The sequence below is a fragment of the Orycteropus afer genome, unplaced genomic scaffold (genome assembly GCF_000298275.1).
Source record: "Orycteropus afer afer isolate SDZICR_OR568_19922 unplaced genomic scaffold, OryAfe1.0 scaffold00099, whole genome shotgun sequence".
NCBI classification, from domain to species: Eukaryota; Metazoa; Chordata; class Mammalia; order Tubulidentata; family Orycteropodidae; genus Orycteropus; species Orycteropus afer.
In genome coordinates, this window is record NW_006921686.1 from 8313240 (window position 1) to 8329016 (window position 15777).

Consider the following 15777-nt stretch of genomic DNA (forward strand, 5'->3'; position numbering starts at 1 on the left):
GTAACTGGTTTGGATTTTCGGTATCTTACAGGACCATACTCTGGTATTTTCCAGATGTTCAAACATATATAGCCTGTTTCTCAAGTGTGTGAAAAGGCTTCCAAATGAGAAATAGATATGCCCTCTGAAAGGAGCGGCTGTTTTCACAGTCTGTGGGTCGGGGGAACAGTAATTGGACAGAGTAACAGTGGGGTGCAGGGGAACCTGTCCCTGCTTCTAGCAGGACAAGGAAGAACAGATGGGTAATACTTTGTAACTTCCTTGTCTAATCCGGTACTTGCTTCCTCCCTGTTCCACTCCATCCCCATTTCTCACCAGTTCTGATAGACCCTTAAAGACTCTGGCTTCTCCTTCCTCTGGAGACATGAGAGCCACGTAAGGAAGCAGAGAGGGAACTGTTGCATTTTATCCACATGTTGATGTACTCACTGTCTTTCGTTCCCTGCAGGACTTAATAGAACTTCATGCCACCATTAAGTGAATCATGGGGCATAAATTTCATGCTGGATCCTACAGTTTTTCTAGCTCCACTAACTTTTGATCCAAGACCTATTGAGAAACAGAAATATGGGAAATAGAAACACGTGACCAGAATGAGCGAAGATTTTTAAACATTGTTAATGTGTGATAACTGATATATATATATATATATATGTATATATATATATATACACACACATATATATATATACACATACACACAAAAACACTTGACACCTGGAGGTTTAAAAACTGAGTAATGAGCTCACCCCTTCGTATTCTGGTATGATGTTGGGACCTGGAAAAGAAAGGCAATACCTAAAAAGAAAGGGGTTCTGGTAGCATAGTGCCTAAGGCACTTGACTGCTAACCAGAAGCTTGGCGGTTCAAACCCACCAGCCACTCCCCAAAAGGAAGGTTGGGCAATCTACTTCTGTGTGATACTGCCTCAGAAACCCAAGGAGGGGTCACTATGAGTCGGGTCTGACTCGACAGCACATAACAACAACAACCTATAAAGATAATATGTAAAGTTATTTTTTGTCCTCGTGCATGATTGTATATTTCTAGTACTCTGTGTATGTATGGAATTGTTATTTCCAATATTTATATTAGAAAAATGATACAGATACTTTATGACTTTTAACCATCATTTTTAATAATAACAGACTCTTGATGGATTATAATAAATTTCACTTTTAACACACACACACACACACATTAAAAAAAAAAAAAGAGGAGAAGGCCCTCAATGAGATGGATTGACACAGTGGTGCAGCGATGGGCTCAAGTATAGCAAGGATCGTGGAGCTGGCGCAGGACCGGGTGGTGGTTCGTTCTGCTGTGCGTAGGGTTGCTAAGAGTCAGACGACTCAACGGCACCTAACAACAACAACAACAACAAAGGAACAGTTTGGGGACTTAAGAGAGAAATTAAGGATGATTTGGAGAGAAATTAAGGTGATCTGGGGTTAAAGAAATGAGTCATTCAGGAAACCTCAGGGAGAACTGGATAAAATTAAGGGGAATTAAGAGCCCAGATAATGAAAGTGTTGAAGGAAAAGTAAGAGTTTGAGGGAAACTGGGAGAATTTGAGAACACCAAGACCGTTTGATTAAATGAAGGAGGGAATGTAGGGGTGATTAAGGGGGAAACATGGGAAATCTTGGTGATCCCAAAGGCAGAGTCTGGAAGGAGAATTTAGCAAGAGCCAGGTATTCATGGAGCAGGAATTGGGGGCCGCAGTTCTGTCTCTCCCAGAAGGCTCTGGGCTCAGTCTCTCCTGTCCTCTCCTCTTCCCCAGCCCCTGTGCCTGGTAGCCCCGGCATGGAACAGGGGCACCAAGGGTGTGCGTGGCCTGAGCAGGACGGTGGCCCCCGAGGGCAGTCAGAGGAAGAAGAGGACACTGTTCCAGTTCCTGTCTGACCACTTCTACGATGTGCAGGCCCTGAGGCAGTACTTATTCCAAAAGCAAGCGTGGAAGGTTCACCGGGAAAATCGGTGAGCACCCACGGCCTGCGTGACCTTGCCCAGACCTATCTACTCAGGCCTGGAGAGTCGAAGCCCACATCCCGCTGTCTCCCCTCCCAGGGCCCACATGGCCTCAGGGAGCCCCCTGCCCACTCCTCCATCTTCATCTCCAGCCAACACCCTTCCCAGCCCCTCCATACAGGCAACTGGCTGCCTGCCACCCCTACTTGCAGGTCGGCATCTCAAACCTAACATGGCCAACACCCAACTCTTGATTTCCCCTTAAAATCTGCTCACCCCTGAGCCTTCCCCATCTCAGTAAACAGCACCACACAGCCCACCTGGTTGTTTGGACCAAATATAAAGGAGTCATTTCTGATTCCTCTCTTTGCTTCTCTGCCCCCCAGATCCAGTCGATCCATAAAATGTCAAACCCCAAACTAGACTCACTCCCGTGGAGTCGATTCCGACTCACAGCACCCCTACAGGACAGAGCAGAACTGCCCCACAGGGTTTCCAACACTGTAAATCATGCAAGCAGACTGCCTCATCTTTCTCCCACATAAAATGCCAGAATATTGCACGTTTGCCCAGCTCACGCCACCTCCGCTTTCCATGGTCTAGTCTGAGCCCCTGCTTTTCTTGGCTGGATTACTCCAGTCATCTGACTGGTCACCTTTTGCCCACTATATTATAGTCCAGAAAGCAGCCAGAGGACTCTTAAGAACACAGAACAGATAACATTACCACTTTGCCTAAAACCCTCACATGGTTGTTTTTGTTCATCTGCTTTGTGTGTGTGTATGTGTGTCATTTGGGTAGAAGTTCACAGAGCAAATTCATTTTCCATACCGCAGTTCACACAGTTCATACACATTTTGTTTCATGACACTGACTGCAATTCCCACTTCCTCCCCATAGTTACCTCTTCCCTGTGTCCTGCCCTCCCATGCACTCCTGCCCCCTGATCTGTCTTCCTGTACAAACACCGCCCTCTGTTCTCTCAGGATTGATTGCTCCAAGGAGTGTATCTACCTGATGCTAAACCCCTCACGTGGTTTCTGATTGCAACTAGAATAAAAGTCAAACTCCAAGGCCTGAAAACATGGGTCCTACTGACTTTGCAACCTTTTCCTATAAGCGACCACCCCTCACACTCCACCCCACCATCAGCTGGCAGGGTCTTGCCTTGACCTTGGCATTCCTTCTCACCACTCAGATCTCTGCTCAGATGTCACCTCCAAGAAGCTTTTTTTTTTTTTTTTTTAATTGTGGTGAATATATACCACAAACAAAAACAAAAACACCTCACTGCCATCAAGTTGATTCTGACTCACAGCAATCCCCATTGGGTTTCCAAGACTGTAAATCTTCATGGAAGCAGATTGCCTTATCTTTACGGAACAGCTGGTGTGTTGGAACCACTGACCTTCTGGTTAGCAGGCAGATGCCTTAATTGCTACACCACCAGAGCTCTGGGGAATACACAGGGTAACAAAGGATTTGCCATTTTGTTCAAGAAGCATTTCCTGACGCTCAGCCTCCATCAGCCTCCTGCATCCTCACCACCCACAAAGATACGCCCAGTCATTCCCCTATCTTATTTTCAAGGTGAAGCTGACCCTGCAATGTGCTATTTCCTGGTTTGTTATCTGCCTCCAACACATCAACTCCATGGGGCAGGGCCTGTGATCTGCCTTGGTCACCATTGTGTCACCCAGTGCCTAGCACTTAATAGGCCTCACTCAATATTTATGATCCGACTCAGTCTGTCAGGTTGCCTCAGCCCTAGTGCTCTGGACTCTGACCCATCGGTTGAGGGATGGCGACAGGTGCCCTGTTCCCAGGCCTCATCCCCCCTCTGATTTTCTCGGCAGATCTTTCACCTACATCCAGAATCAATATGGCCCGTACGTCGCAGGTGCCTTTTTCATCCTGAAGCAGGGAGGCGCAGTCAAGTACGACAACACAGGTGTTGGAGTGGGGGTAGGGGAGTGACGGAGCAACTCCCTAAGATCTAGGCTCTGCAGTCAACAGATTCCCCATGCGTCCTGGGCTCTGCCGCTGCCTACTGGCTGTGTGGCTCGCGGGTTCTTTGGGGCCTCTGTTTTGTCATCTGTGAGGTGGGATGGTGAAGTTTGCCATGCAGATGAAATGAGATGTCGCAGTCTGAACACTTGTTGCGAGGCCTGGCGTCACACATGCGCCCCGTATTTGTTGTTTTCGCTTTTCTTCTTCTCTTTTCTTTCTTCCTTCTCTCCCGACTTCCTTTCCCCCCCTTTTATTTTTTAACTGTTTTCGAAAAACATAATTCATGTCGATTTCATTTTCTCCCATGTTTGTTCTAGTTAAACTTCTCCCTTGGTTTGAGCACCTCCTCCAATTACCTCCTTGGAAATTGGAAATGGCATCCATATCTAAACCTGTCTCTTACCTTCTGTCCTTCAACAAGGGCTCTTCCATCCTAGCTCTTTCTCTCATAGGATTGTTATCAGTCATCTGTGCGACCCTCAGTCTCCGGGTATATAAGATGGTGAAACAGTCCATCTTTGATAAAACCATGCATGTAAAGTCCTTAAGACAAGGCCTGATACGTAGTAAGTGCCCCAAACAGACAATAATTGTATTACATAGGAATTAGGGGCCTGGGGTGGGGGTTGTCCCACTCTGTTCCCCTGCTGACTCCCTCTTCCCATCTCTAGGTTTCAGGGCCATGAGTGGATCAGGCCAAATAGACGTGGCCATTTCTCTCTTGACTTCTTGAAGTTCCAGGCGGTACCTGTGGAGGGTGTGGATGCCAGTGGCTGCACCCTCAACTACAATGGCCTGGCCAACCTGGGTAAGTGGGGTGCGGTGGGAGGGATACGGGCAAGGCCTCTGCGTGGCTCCCTGTGGTGGTGAAGGTCTTTGGTGCCAGCCCTGTTCTTCCCACTGCAGTGACCCTGCAGCTCCGGTTCCTCTGGCTGCAGCGCTGCCCCCATGTGGATGACTGGTGTCTTAGCCGCCTCCACCCACTGGCTGACTCGCTGCAGGAGCTCTCCCTGGCCGGCTGTCCCCGCATCTCCGAACGGGGCCTCGCCTGCCTGCACCACTTCCAGTAAGCCCCCGGCAACCACCACCACCACCAGCCACCTGCCCAAGCTGGGCCCCTACCAGGGCATCTCCCACCCAGCCCAGATGCAGGGGAGAGAGAGTGAGCCGGGACTGTGGTTGGCAGTTCCCCTTCCCCCTGGCCTCCATTACAGCCTAGGGTGTTCCTGGTGGGTGGGCACAGGTGAGCAGTCAGGTGGATCTGTGGGAAGATGAAAGGGCTCCTAGTTTTTCTTGCTTTTTTGTTTTCTGTCTTAATGAAAACTCAATGATGTTGACACTGCTGCTGAAAACAGCCAGAGGTGTCTGCTTGTCATAAGCACAGTGGATCACGTGTACTTTGGGCAGACAGCTCTGCTATTCGCTGGGCAGTTACCAAGATTTTTTTTTTTTTTCAATTGTGGTAAAAATGTATATAACAAAACATCTGCCAATTCAACAGTGTTTATATGTCTCATTCAGTGACACTGGTTACATTCTCCGTGTTATGTAACCATTATCACTGTTCTTTTCTGAATTAGGAGCTCTGGTGGCGCGGTTCCTAAGGCACTTGACAGCTAACCGGAAGGTTGGCAGTTCAAACCCACCAGCCGCTCCAGGGAAGGAAGACAGGGCAATCTACTGCTGTAAAGATTTACAGCCTCGGAAACCCAGTGGGGGTCACTATGAGTCAGAATCGACTTGATGGCAGTGGGTTTGGGTTTGGTTTTGGTTTTGGTTCTGCTGAATTCTTCCCTCACCATTAACATAAACTCACTACCATCCGAGCAATAACGCACCTCCCACCCTTGGTCACCACCAGTGAGCTCAGATGCCTACACATTTGCATGTTTCACGTCAGTGAGGTCATCTGGCATTTGTCCTCCTGTGACTGCCGTATCTCCCTCAGCATGATGCTTTCAAGGCTCACCCACGTTGTGACATGCGTCAGAATGTCATTTCCCTTTATGGCTAAGTCCTAGTCCGTCGTACAAATGTATCACATGGTGTTTATCCATTCATCTGTTGGTAACACATTTCCATTGTTTCCACCTTTTCACTGTTGTGAAGAGTGCTACAGCGAAGGCTGGTGTAAAGATTTTTGTCACATTAGGGAGCTAAGGGTTGAAGTGGGGTTCATACACACGCTGGCCTTCATGCTGGCCTCCTGGCCTGCTTCCCTCCTTCCAGGAACCTCCGCAGGCTGGACATCTCAGACCTCCCTGCTGTGTCCAAACCCGGCCTCACTCGGATCCTGGTGGAGGAGATGCTGCCCAACTGTGAGGTTCTGGGGGCCGACTGGGCCCAGGGCTTGAAGCTGGCACCAGAGGAGCAGCCTCAGGCCACAGCCAGCTCTGTCCCCACCTAGCCTTCAGCCCTTCTCCATGCTGCCAGGTAAATCCCAGGCTCTGCTCAGCCTGAGTCATTGGAGCCAATAAACAAGAGACTGAGGTGGGAGAACCAAAGGGCACTGTCATTTCTTTGGCCAAGGAAAGGAACAGCTAGGGGTAGTGTCTCCCAAGACTGCTCCAAGGAAGCCTCCTTTAAACTTAAGTACAGTTTATAAGATAGGAAGTCGTACGAAATCATGGGTATATATACAGGTATAGTTAAGGTTCCATACCTCTCTAAACACATATAGAATATAATAGAAAGATGGCGGCTAAACTCCACTCAGAGGTGGAAAGGTTAATATTCTAGAGCACTTCGTGACCTGAAGGTCACCTAGGGTACTAGATGTCTGCCACACCCACTCAGGCTGGTTTGGGCTAGTCCAGGGAGGTTGGTGTAAGCTGGACAGGGTGGCAGGGGTGGGCACACTTAGCTGTCCTACTTGTCTTATAGGGTCAGTATGCTCTGTCTTACCCATGCAGGCTAGATCTCAGCCAGCCATGTGGAGTGGCCAGCCACTTGCTCCCCACGGCTCTGCCCTTTGGCTTAGGTTGGCCTCCTTCAGCTCAGGGAGGGGAGTGATGGGACCTGGTCCATCCTGCACGACGGGAAAGGCGAGCGGAGTAGTCATGTAGTCCAGGGGGATATTATTTCCTGCCTTGGGGGTGCCTTGGCTGGCTGCACCCTTGGCTGAAGGTCACAGCTCCTGTTAGGCAACCTTGTCCACACACTTTTCTCCTTCCCAAGTTCCAATAACCTCTCTTCCTCCTGCCTCCTCAGGCCTGGGGGAGGTGAAGGCTCCCCACCAGGCCCCCCAGGGCTGCACTCGTCTCTGTGGTTGCTCTACGGCAGCCCACACTTTTAGGAGACCCTTCTCAGGTTCCCCTCATCTGTATCTGCTGTTTCCTGCAGGGACCCTGGCTGACACAGGACAGTTCTTCCCTGGGCAGGCCCGTCAGCTCAGTCCATTGCAGGGTGTCCAGCATCCCTTGCCCCCACTCACTAAATGCCAGTAGCACTCCTTAGTCCCATGGCTAGTGATTTACTGACTCTCAGCTCTGAATTCAACTCTTTTGTCTGCTCTGTGAAAATGGATCTGGGCCCTTGAAATATTTTTCCTTTGCCAACTAGCATGATGTTAAGCTTTGTCGGTAGAGGGTGCTTGAGAAACATTACACAAGAAAAGGCTTTTGTTTCCTGGTTCTGAAGTTCCTGTTTGTGCTATCAGGGGCCCCCACAGCACATGCAGCTTCCTCTGAGCCCAGCAGCTCCTGTGACTTCTCCAACACCTGGCTGTGTAGTACTAGGGGGCCAACAGCTTCCCCCAGCTCACGCACTGGTTACATAGAGGGGCCTCATTGTGAACAGCACTTCTGCACCCCAGATAGCAGATTTCCAATAAGTTCCAAGGCATCTTGCTAGCCAGTCACTCATTATTCCAGTCCAGTATTATCTTTCCATTAAACTTGCCCTGTTCACATTTCTGTGTGTTTCTTCTCTCCTGAGTGGATCCAAACTGATGGAGCACTGGTCCTCAGAGTGTCCCAGGGATGGACTCACAAAGATGGGATTTGGGATTTGGTTTGGCCGTGCCTTTGGGCTTGAGCATAGTACCAAGCTCCATGCCAAGAGGAAGTGAGAGGCCAGATACCCACGGCATATAGTGGCATCCATCACAGGTGATCAAGCTGTCACCGGCATTGGTTGTGATGAGGGGCCAACTGACGCACATGCCCTGGGACCCCTAATGACCCTAAAGACTAGGGTGTAAGCACTTCTGAGTGCTTACAAATAGAAAATGTCAAGTTCAGGACCATTAGCTCAAGTCATGGTCTGAGAATCAGAATGCTTCCATGACAGCCCTAAAGAAGTTCTTATTTCTTATAGCTGTGGGGCTGACATTACCAAAAATCCAACACAAAAGTTGATTTGCAGGTTGTTGAATTATGACAGTTGGATTAAGAGTCTGCACAAGTTTCTCATATGAAAGGGTATTGGTGGGTAAAGAAATCTGGAATGGGGACATCTAGTTGGACCCAGAGAAAACAGACAATCTTGAACACCAAATTACTGTGTGACTCCCCTGCCAGTGTTTGAGAAAACCACCAGCCTTCCTGGGCTTGATGCCTTGACAGGAGGTGTCTTAAGACTCATCACAACCAGTGTTGGCTTCTTGGCCATAGCCAGCTACCCATGAGGAAGCAAGTAGTTGGACCTGTGGGCTCGAGACCATGGTCACAGGGGACATCAAGCTCAACTGGCATAACATACTACACGAAAACACTGTTGTACATCCTACTTGGGTGAGTAGTCGCTTGTAAGAGGCCATCTAGATGCAACAATGGGTCTGTCCTCATCCAGAGCAAAGAAGAACAAAGAAAACCAAAGATGTATGAAAATCATTAGTCCAAGGGACTGGGAGACCATGTGATCCTCAGCCTATATGACCATGAGACCAGAAGACCTAGATGGTGCCCAGCTACCACTGTCAACCAGTTGGAGGTGGGAGATCAGTGCAGGAGATCCTGGATAGAGTAGGAGAACAATGTGGAAGGAACAAAATTCAAAATCATTTTAAAACAAAACAAAACAGGTTTACTGGTCTAATGGGGCCTGGTGAGACCCCTGAAACTATGGCCCCTAGTTACCTTTCAGGTCTGGAAGTGAACTCACTCCTGTAACTTCCAGCCAAACAATAGACAGGTGTATGGGGTGAACATTTACATCAGCTAGATATAATCCTTGGAGCAATCAGTGATCAACTGTAAGAGAACAGAAGGGCAGTGTTTGCAGAGTGAGATAGCGGGGGTGGGGGTGTAAGGGAGGGAAGGACAAGGAAGAGGTAACTATAGGGAGGAAATGGGAAGAGCTGTTACATTGTGGGGAATTGCAGTCAATGTCATGGAACAAAATGTGTATGAATTGCTATATGGAAAATGAATTTGCTCTGTAAACTTTCACCCAGATCACACACACACAAGGCTCATCATAACCAGCTCCTGCTGCCACCAAGTCCACATATAACTAGGGTCAAGTCTCAGCATGCTCCAGAGGGACAGCACACTATGAACAGGAAGGAATAGCTTATTCACCAACAGAACTGCAAGACTTGGTAAACATATACCATCAGAAACCGGGAAATGTGTACAGGAGAAGATTCTATGAGTGTTGGACCAGTGAGAGAAATCTAACACTAGATGGGTCCAATCCATTGTACTTACTAAATGTGTACTAAGTAGAGATTCTGGATTTAATGGGTTAGCTTGTGCAGCTGGAGGTGGTTCTAATAGCTTACTTGGCCAGCTGACTGGAACTTGGACTTAACAGTGGCCTGTAGTTAATGAGGTTGAGAAGCCAGAACTGCCCTGGCATGACATGGAAGACAGAATCCTAAGGCTTAGGGAAATCGAATGTTGGACTTGATTTATCATGTTCCACCCACCACCGTGTTCCACAAGCAGGCACCTCTCACTAGCCAATCTCTCTGTTACAGTTAATTCCCTGTTACACTTAATTAGTCTAGAGTTCCCTGTTCAAATGGCTGTGTGGTTTCTCTCTCCTGATTGGATCCAGACTGATGCACATAGCAGCCAAAAGCTTCACCCTCAGAAATTTCCAAACGCCCCAGGAGGGGACTACCATCCCTGCTTGAGAACCTCGGAGCCTTTGGCAGAGCTAGATAAACCGCCAGAACTCATGTAGCCCTTACCCCGTATCTCAGCCCTGGGCTGGGGGATGGCGTGCTTGGGAACCCCCTCCAGGGGTGCTCAGGCCCCTGTCCCCACCCCCTGGCTGCCACTTCCCACTCCAGCTTTCCCTAAGACTGACCACTTCCAACTCTCTCTTCCTCCAGCTGTTCCGACGGGCTCCATTATCCAAACTGGGCAGGAGGGAGGAAGCGCTGAACAGATAATAAAGCTGTTGACAGACAGGGTCCTTGAAATGATCTGGGTGGTCTCTCCCTAACCCAGGGTGGGGAGAAGGGTCAAATGAGGCTTAGTGGGCGGCCTCTAGTCCAGAGATGTCCCCACCCGCCTGCCTCCCCAGACAACTGATCCAGCCCCAACAACTGAGGCCTCTGGAGGACAGGGAGATAAACACAGGCAGACGCCCTCCCTGTCCCGGGGGGGGGCCCGGATGTGAGTATTCCAGGAGTCACCGAGCAGCTGTGGGAGGGGCCAGGGCTCCAGGGCCCAGGCTCGGGGCGGGAGGTGGGGGCGGGGCAGGAGTGGGTTCCCTGCGGGAGACCCGGGCACTGAGGAACAGGGAGGAGGTGCAGGGGTTGAGTAGGTCCCAAGGCTCCCTGTCACCTGCTCCTTCTCCCCATTTCAGTCTGTTTCTTCGTGGGTCCCTTCTCCAGCTCTGTGTCTGACTCCTGTTCTCGGACTCCCTCCTCTCTGCCCACACCTGTCTCTCTCCGCTGGCCCCTCTAAATCTCTGCTCACCCCCCACGGGGGCTTCCGGCTACCGTTCCTCCTCTTCACTCTCCCGTCTCTTCCCTTAGCTCTCCTGTCAGTCTCACCCCTCTCCCCTCTTCCCCTCTCTTCCCTGCCTGCCCCGCAGGTCTTTTCCGGCTATCTCTCCCCACCACCAGGATGTCTCTGTCTCTCTCTCTGCGGCCCTCCTCTCCCTCTCCTCAGCAGCCCCTGCCCCACCCCCTGCCCTGACTCCGAGCAGCAACCACAAACATCCCCATCTCTGGCGGAGCCCATCCATTCCCACTCAGCACATTCATGACGCCTTCTTGCTGAGGCCTGGCGCCAGCCCCTCAGCCTCCCATCTCTGCCTGCTTAGGACTCGGCCTCTTCCAGGGTCATTCTGACACCACCCGGCCCAGGCTCAGGTCTGGACCTGACCTCACCCTCCCTTGAAGGCCCCCTCCCTGACCCCAGGCCCCTGGCTCTCCCCTCCAGGCCTCGCAGAGTCCGCCTTGTCTCTGTCCACCCCCTGCACCTCCTGGCGGTCTCCCCAGAAAACCAGCCCCAACATGCCAGAGCCCAAGTGCTCAGGTCTGGCGCCCGCCCGCCCTCTCCTTCCCCTCTCTCGGCCCCGCCCCGGCCCCTCCCGGCCCCTGGGGCCCTCCCAGCCTCTCACTCCCTCCCGCCCCTCCGGACTGGCTGGGCTGGGCTGGGCTGGGCTGGGCTGGTAGACCGACGCACGGACGGGGTGAAGGGAGACCTAAGGGAGGGCCAGACCAAGGTCCCGGCGCCCGGAGGTGGTGGGAGCCAGGCCCAGAGGTAAAGAAGGAGCCAGATGCCTGGTTCCCCCAGTCCCAGGGGTGTGGGCTGCTGGGGAGGGAGGTGGAAGGAGCCACCCTCCTCGTGCTAGGAATCAAGTGATCCTCATTCCTGGTGAGAGGAATGAATGGGGGAGGAGGGTTGTGGGCAGGAAGGGCCGGGTCCCTGACCCCTGGGCGTGGGATCAGGGTGTTAGGTGAACTCCCCGGGATTCTAGGAAGGTGGTACGAGTTACAAGAGTGGCAAAGAGCAGGAGGTTGAAGTGGGATTGGAGTGGGGCTTTCCTTGGTGCAGGAATAGGGAACAGTCAGGTCGCTGGGAGGGGTGGGAAGCCCCTGCCGAGGGAGCCTGGCACTAGAAACTGGTACAGGGGTTGGCAGGGTCTGCCAGGAGGCCCGGCTGGGTCCCCTCTGGGGGCTCATTTCTACACTGCAGAGGTCGCCGTGGTTCCCTTGCAGCTCCTGTGGTGGCCCCTGCCCTGGGCCAGGTCATGCGCTGCTCCAAGTGCCTTCTCTGCCTGTCAGCTCTGCTCACGCTCCTGGGCCTCAAAGTGTACATCGAGTGGGCGTCTGAGGCTCGGCTTAGCAAGGCCTACCCAGGACCCCGGGGCACCCCACCAGGCCCCACGCCAGCCAGCTCTGAGCCCACCCTGCCTGCCAACCTCTCAGCCCGCCTGGGCCAGACCGGGGCGCTGCCCTCTGCTTACTGGAACCAGCAGCAGTGGCGGCTGGGAACTCTGCCCAGTGGGGAAAGCACTGAGGCAGGGGGCTGCCAGGCTTGGGGGGCTGCTGCCGCCACTGAGATCCCTGACTTCGCCTCCTACCCCGAGGACCTCCGCCGCTTCCTGCTGTCGGCAGCCTGCCGTAGCTTCCCACAGTGGCTGCCTGCAGGTGGTGGTGGCCAAGTGGCCAGCTGCTCAGTGACAGGCGTCCCCTACCTGCTGTTGGCTGTCAAGTCCGAACCAGGGCGCTTCGCAGAACGACAGGCTGTGAGGGAGACGTGGGGCCGTCCAGCTCCTGGGGTCCGGCTACTCTTCCTGCTGGGGTCTCCAGCAGGTCGGGGGGGCCCTGACCTGGGCTCACTGGTTGCCTGGGAGAGCCGCCGCTACAGTGACCTGTTGCTCTGGGACTTCTTCGATGTCCCCTTCAACCAGACACTCAAGGACCTCCTGCTGCTGGCCTGGCTGGGCCGCCACTGCCCTGACGTGACCTTTATCCTGCAAGCTCAGGATGATGCCTTTGTGCACATCCCCGCCCTGCTGCAACACCTGAGGGGCCTGCCCCCAACCTGGGCCCAAGGCTTGTACCTGGGTGAGGTCTTTACCCAGGCCATGCCCCTCCGGAAGCCTGGAGGACCCTTCTATGTGCCTGGGTCCTTCTTTGAGGGTGGCTACCCGGCTTATGCCAGCGGGGGTGGCTATGTCATTGCTGGGCGCCTGGCACCCTGGCTGCTGCAGGCGGCAGCCCGTGTGGCACCCTTCCCTTTCAATGACGTCTACACAGGCCTGTGCTTCCGCGCGCTAGGTCTGGTGCCCCGGGCTCACCCAGGTTTCCGCACAGCCTGGCCTGCAGACAGTGCCACTGACCCCTGCGCTCTCCGTGACCTGCTGCTGGTCCGGCCCCTCAGCCCCCAGGATAGCATCCGGCTCTGGAAACACCTAAAGGACCCACAGCTCCAGTGCTGAGCCTGGGTCAGGAGGGCCAAGCAGGCACGGGCCCTGGGCCAGCCTTTTCTGGGCCCAAACAGGGGGAGAAGATCCTAGGACCCAGGCTACTTGAGCCACTCCTGCCCTCGTACCCAGGCAAGGGGCCAGGGCCAGGCCATGGGGCAAGATAAAATGGGCGACTGATTTTGTCTACTTTTTGTTTTTCAAAAACATTCACCCTCGACTCTGAGGTTTGGCGTTGTTTGTGTCTGCGGGGCCCTGGAGTGGTTGATGAGTGGACACATGAGATGCCCCCTTCTGCCAGACTGGGCGAGGCCAGCTCCAGTGGGTTCCCTGGACACCAGGCCTGCTCCTCCCCACTGCATGCGAGGGCAGGAACCCACAGAGGACCTCACGGCCTACCCACCTGCCAAGGTTATACCTCCAGCTTGTGAAAGTTTCTAGGGGAAGTAGATAACCCAACGGCCCTGGCCTTATTTATCTAAAGTGGAGAGAGAGAGGCTAGGGGTGGTCCCAAACCAGTCATGCTGGACTGTCCCCACCAGCCCCCAAACTCCAGGAAACAGAGACCAGAGATGGCACAGAGCCAAACGCAGAGAAACCGTTTATTCACGATCTCCGCTGACCACTTCTCTCTAAGTTCCACAGGTCAACCGGCTAGGTCACGCCCACCCCAGCCCAGAGGGGCCCCAGCTCAGGCTTGCCTGGGGTGAAGGCACTGTAACCACTAGTGAAGTGGGGCTGATGGGGGCTCAGCAACTGCTACGACACTGTCCCCATAAATGTAACAGCCTGGAGCAGAGAGGGGGCTCCCATCGGGACAGTTCAGAGGTTGCTCTGGCCCCTCAAGTATGCGGGAGGGAGCTGGCCGTGGGAGGGAGCTGGTGCGGGAAGGGCCGGTGGCATCCTGCCAGCTCTTCCTCTGCAGAGTGTGCCCACCTCTCAGGGTGGCTGAGGGCGGAGGGGGAGGGAGGCGGAGGAGGGAGGGCCAGGGCTCACTTCTCGAAGTGGTCCAGGGGGTAGTGCTCTCCGTAGGTCTGCAGGTGGCGGGCCAGGGACTCCTGCTGTTTGCGGAGCTGAGTGGGCATTTCCTGATACACGTCCGAGAAGAGCAGGCTGGGGTTGGGCTTCAGCTTGCGTTCAGCTTGCTCAAAGGCCTCCATCACCTGGGGGACAGCAGCAGTGGGCAGGCAGCTGGCTTCCCAGCCAGGGCCTGGAGAAGGGAGCCCTCCTCCTATTATGGGACCTCAGTGAGGACAGGGGAGATGACCATCCACTTAGCACTGACTGACCAGGCACTGACCGTGTGTCTGGATTCATTCACGCCCCTCTGCAGCCCAAGAGGCAGACAGCTTCGAGATGAGGACAGTGAACAGAGAAGAGGAGGGACTTGTCTGTGGTAGTGTAGTTAGGGGCAGAGCCGGGACACTACAGTGCTGGGCCTGCTCTTACCACTGGGAAGCAATGCCCCTCTGCTCCACCATGGCCAGAGCTGGACACACTCAACTCCATGTGGATTTAGTCAGCTGACCCTCAAACAACCTTCAGAAGCAGGGACCACTGGTCTCCCCCTCCCGAGATGAGGAAACTGACGGCAAGTGGCACACAGCTCAGACGCAGCAGAGGTGTGTGCGGCCCAGGCAGCCTGGCTCACTGGGTCAGGTCATGCCTCTTGTTGTTGTTGGGTGCGTCGAGTTGGCTCCGACTCATAGCGACCCCACGTACAACAGAACATATGGCCTGGTCCTGTGCCAGCCTCACAGTCCTGGCTATACCTGAGCCCATCATTGCAGCCACTGTGTCAATCCATCTCCTTGAGGGCCTTCCCCCTTTTCATTGACCCTCCACTTTACCAAGCATGACATCCTTCTCCAGGGAATGGTCCCTTTTGACAACATGACCAAAGTAGGTCAGATGAAGTCTGGCCATTCTCACTTTCAAGGAGCATGCCGGCTGCACTTCTTCCAGGGCAGATTTGTTAGTTCTTTTGGCAGTCTGTGGTACTTTCAGTATTCTTAATCAACACTACAGTTCAAAAGCATCAACTCTTCTTTGGTCTTCCTTATTCACTGTCCAGCTCTCATATGCATATGAAGCAATTAAGAATACCATGGCTTGGGTTAGGCACAGGAGCTCTGGTGGCGTACTGCCTAAGGCATTTGACTGCTAACCAGAGGCTGGTGGTTCAAACTTTGAACCCACCACCCACTCCTCAAAGAAGATTGGGCAATCTACTTCCATAGAGATACCGCCTCGGAAACCCAAGGAGGGGTCACTATGAGTCAGATCCAACTCGATGGCAGTGGATTTGGTTTTTGGGTTAGGTGCACCTTAGTCTTCAAAGAGCCATCTTTGCTCTTCAGCACTTTGAAGAGGTCTTTTGAAGCACGTTTGCCCAGCACGATACAATATATCGTCTGATGTCTTGACTGCTGCTTCCACTGGTGTTGAATGCGGAACCAA

The 15777-nt window shown here is 53.1% G+C and overlaps 3 protein-coding genes across 3 annotated transcripts in view; 2 read left to right on the forward strand and 1 right to left on the reverse strand.

The window, feature by feature from the left end:
• Nucleotides 1-1635: 1635 nt before the first annotated feature.
• On the forward strand, nt 1636-7276 carry DMAC2 (distal membrane arm assembly component 2). The gene is given in 7 exon segments (XM_042781262.1): nt 1636-1694; nt 1741-1980; nt 3828-3908; nt 4653-4789; nt 4888-5047; nt 6211-6471; nt 7192-7276. Coding segments are annotated over 7 exon segments (1023 nt in total).
• A 4862-nt stretch (nt 7277-12138) lies between these two features.
• Nucleotides 12139-13332, forward strand: B3GNT8 (UDP-GlcNAc:betaGal beta-1,3-N-acetylglucosaminyltransferase 8). The gene has a single exon (XM_007942957.1). It carries the CDS (start codon nt 12139-12141, stop codon nt 13330-13332), a length of 1194 nt encoding a protein of 397 aa, XP_007941148.1.
• A 977-nt stretch (nt 13333-14309) lies between these two features.
• The window catches only part of BCKDHA (branched chain keto acid dehydrogenase E1 subunit alpha), a 29263-nt gene continuing 27795 nt past the window's right edge, over nt 14310-15777 (reverse strand). The window contains exon 9 of the mRNA XM_042781263.1: nt 14310-14480. Coding sequence (XP_042637197.1) covers nt 14310-14480 — 171 coding nt within the window. The remainder of the gene's footprint in view (nt 14481-15777) is intronic.

Bases quoted from the DNA above. Each gene is read 5' to 3' on its own strand.
- B3GNT8 (XM_007942957.1), top strand. From the start codon at position 12,139: ATGCGCTGCTCCAAGTGCCTTCTCTGCCTGTCAGCTCTGCTCACGCTC.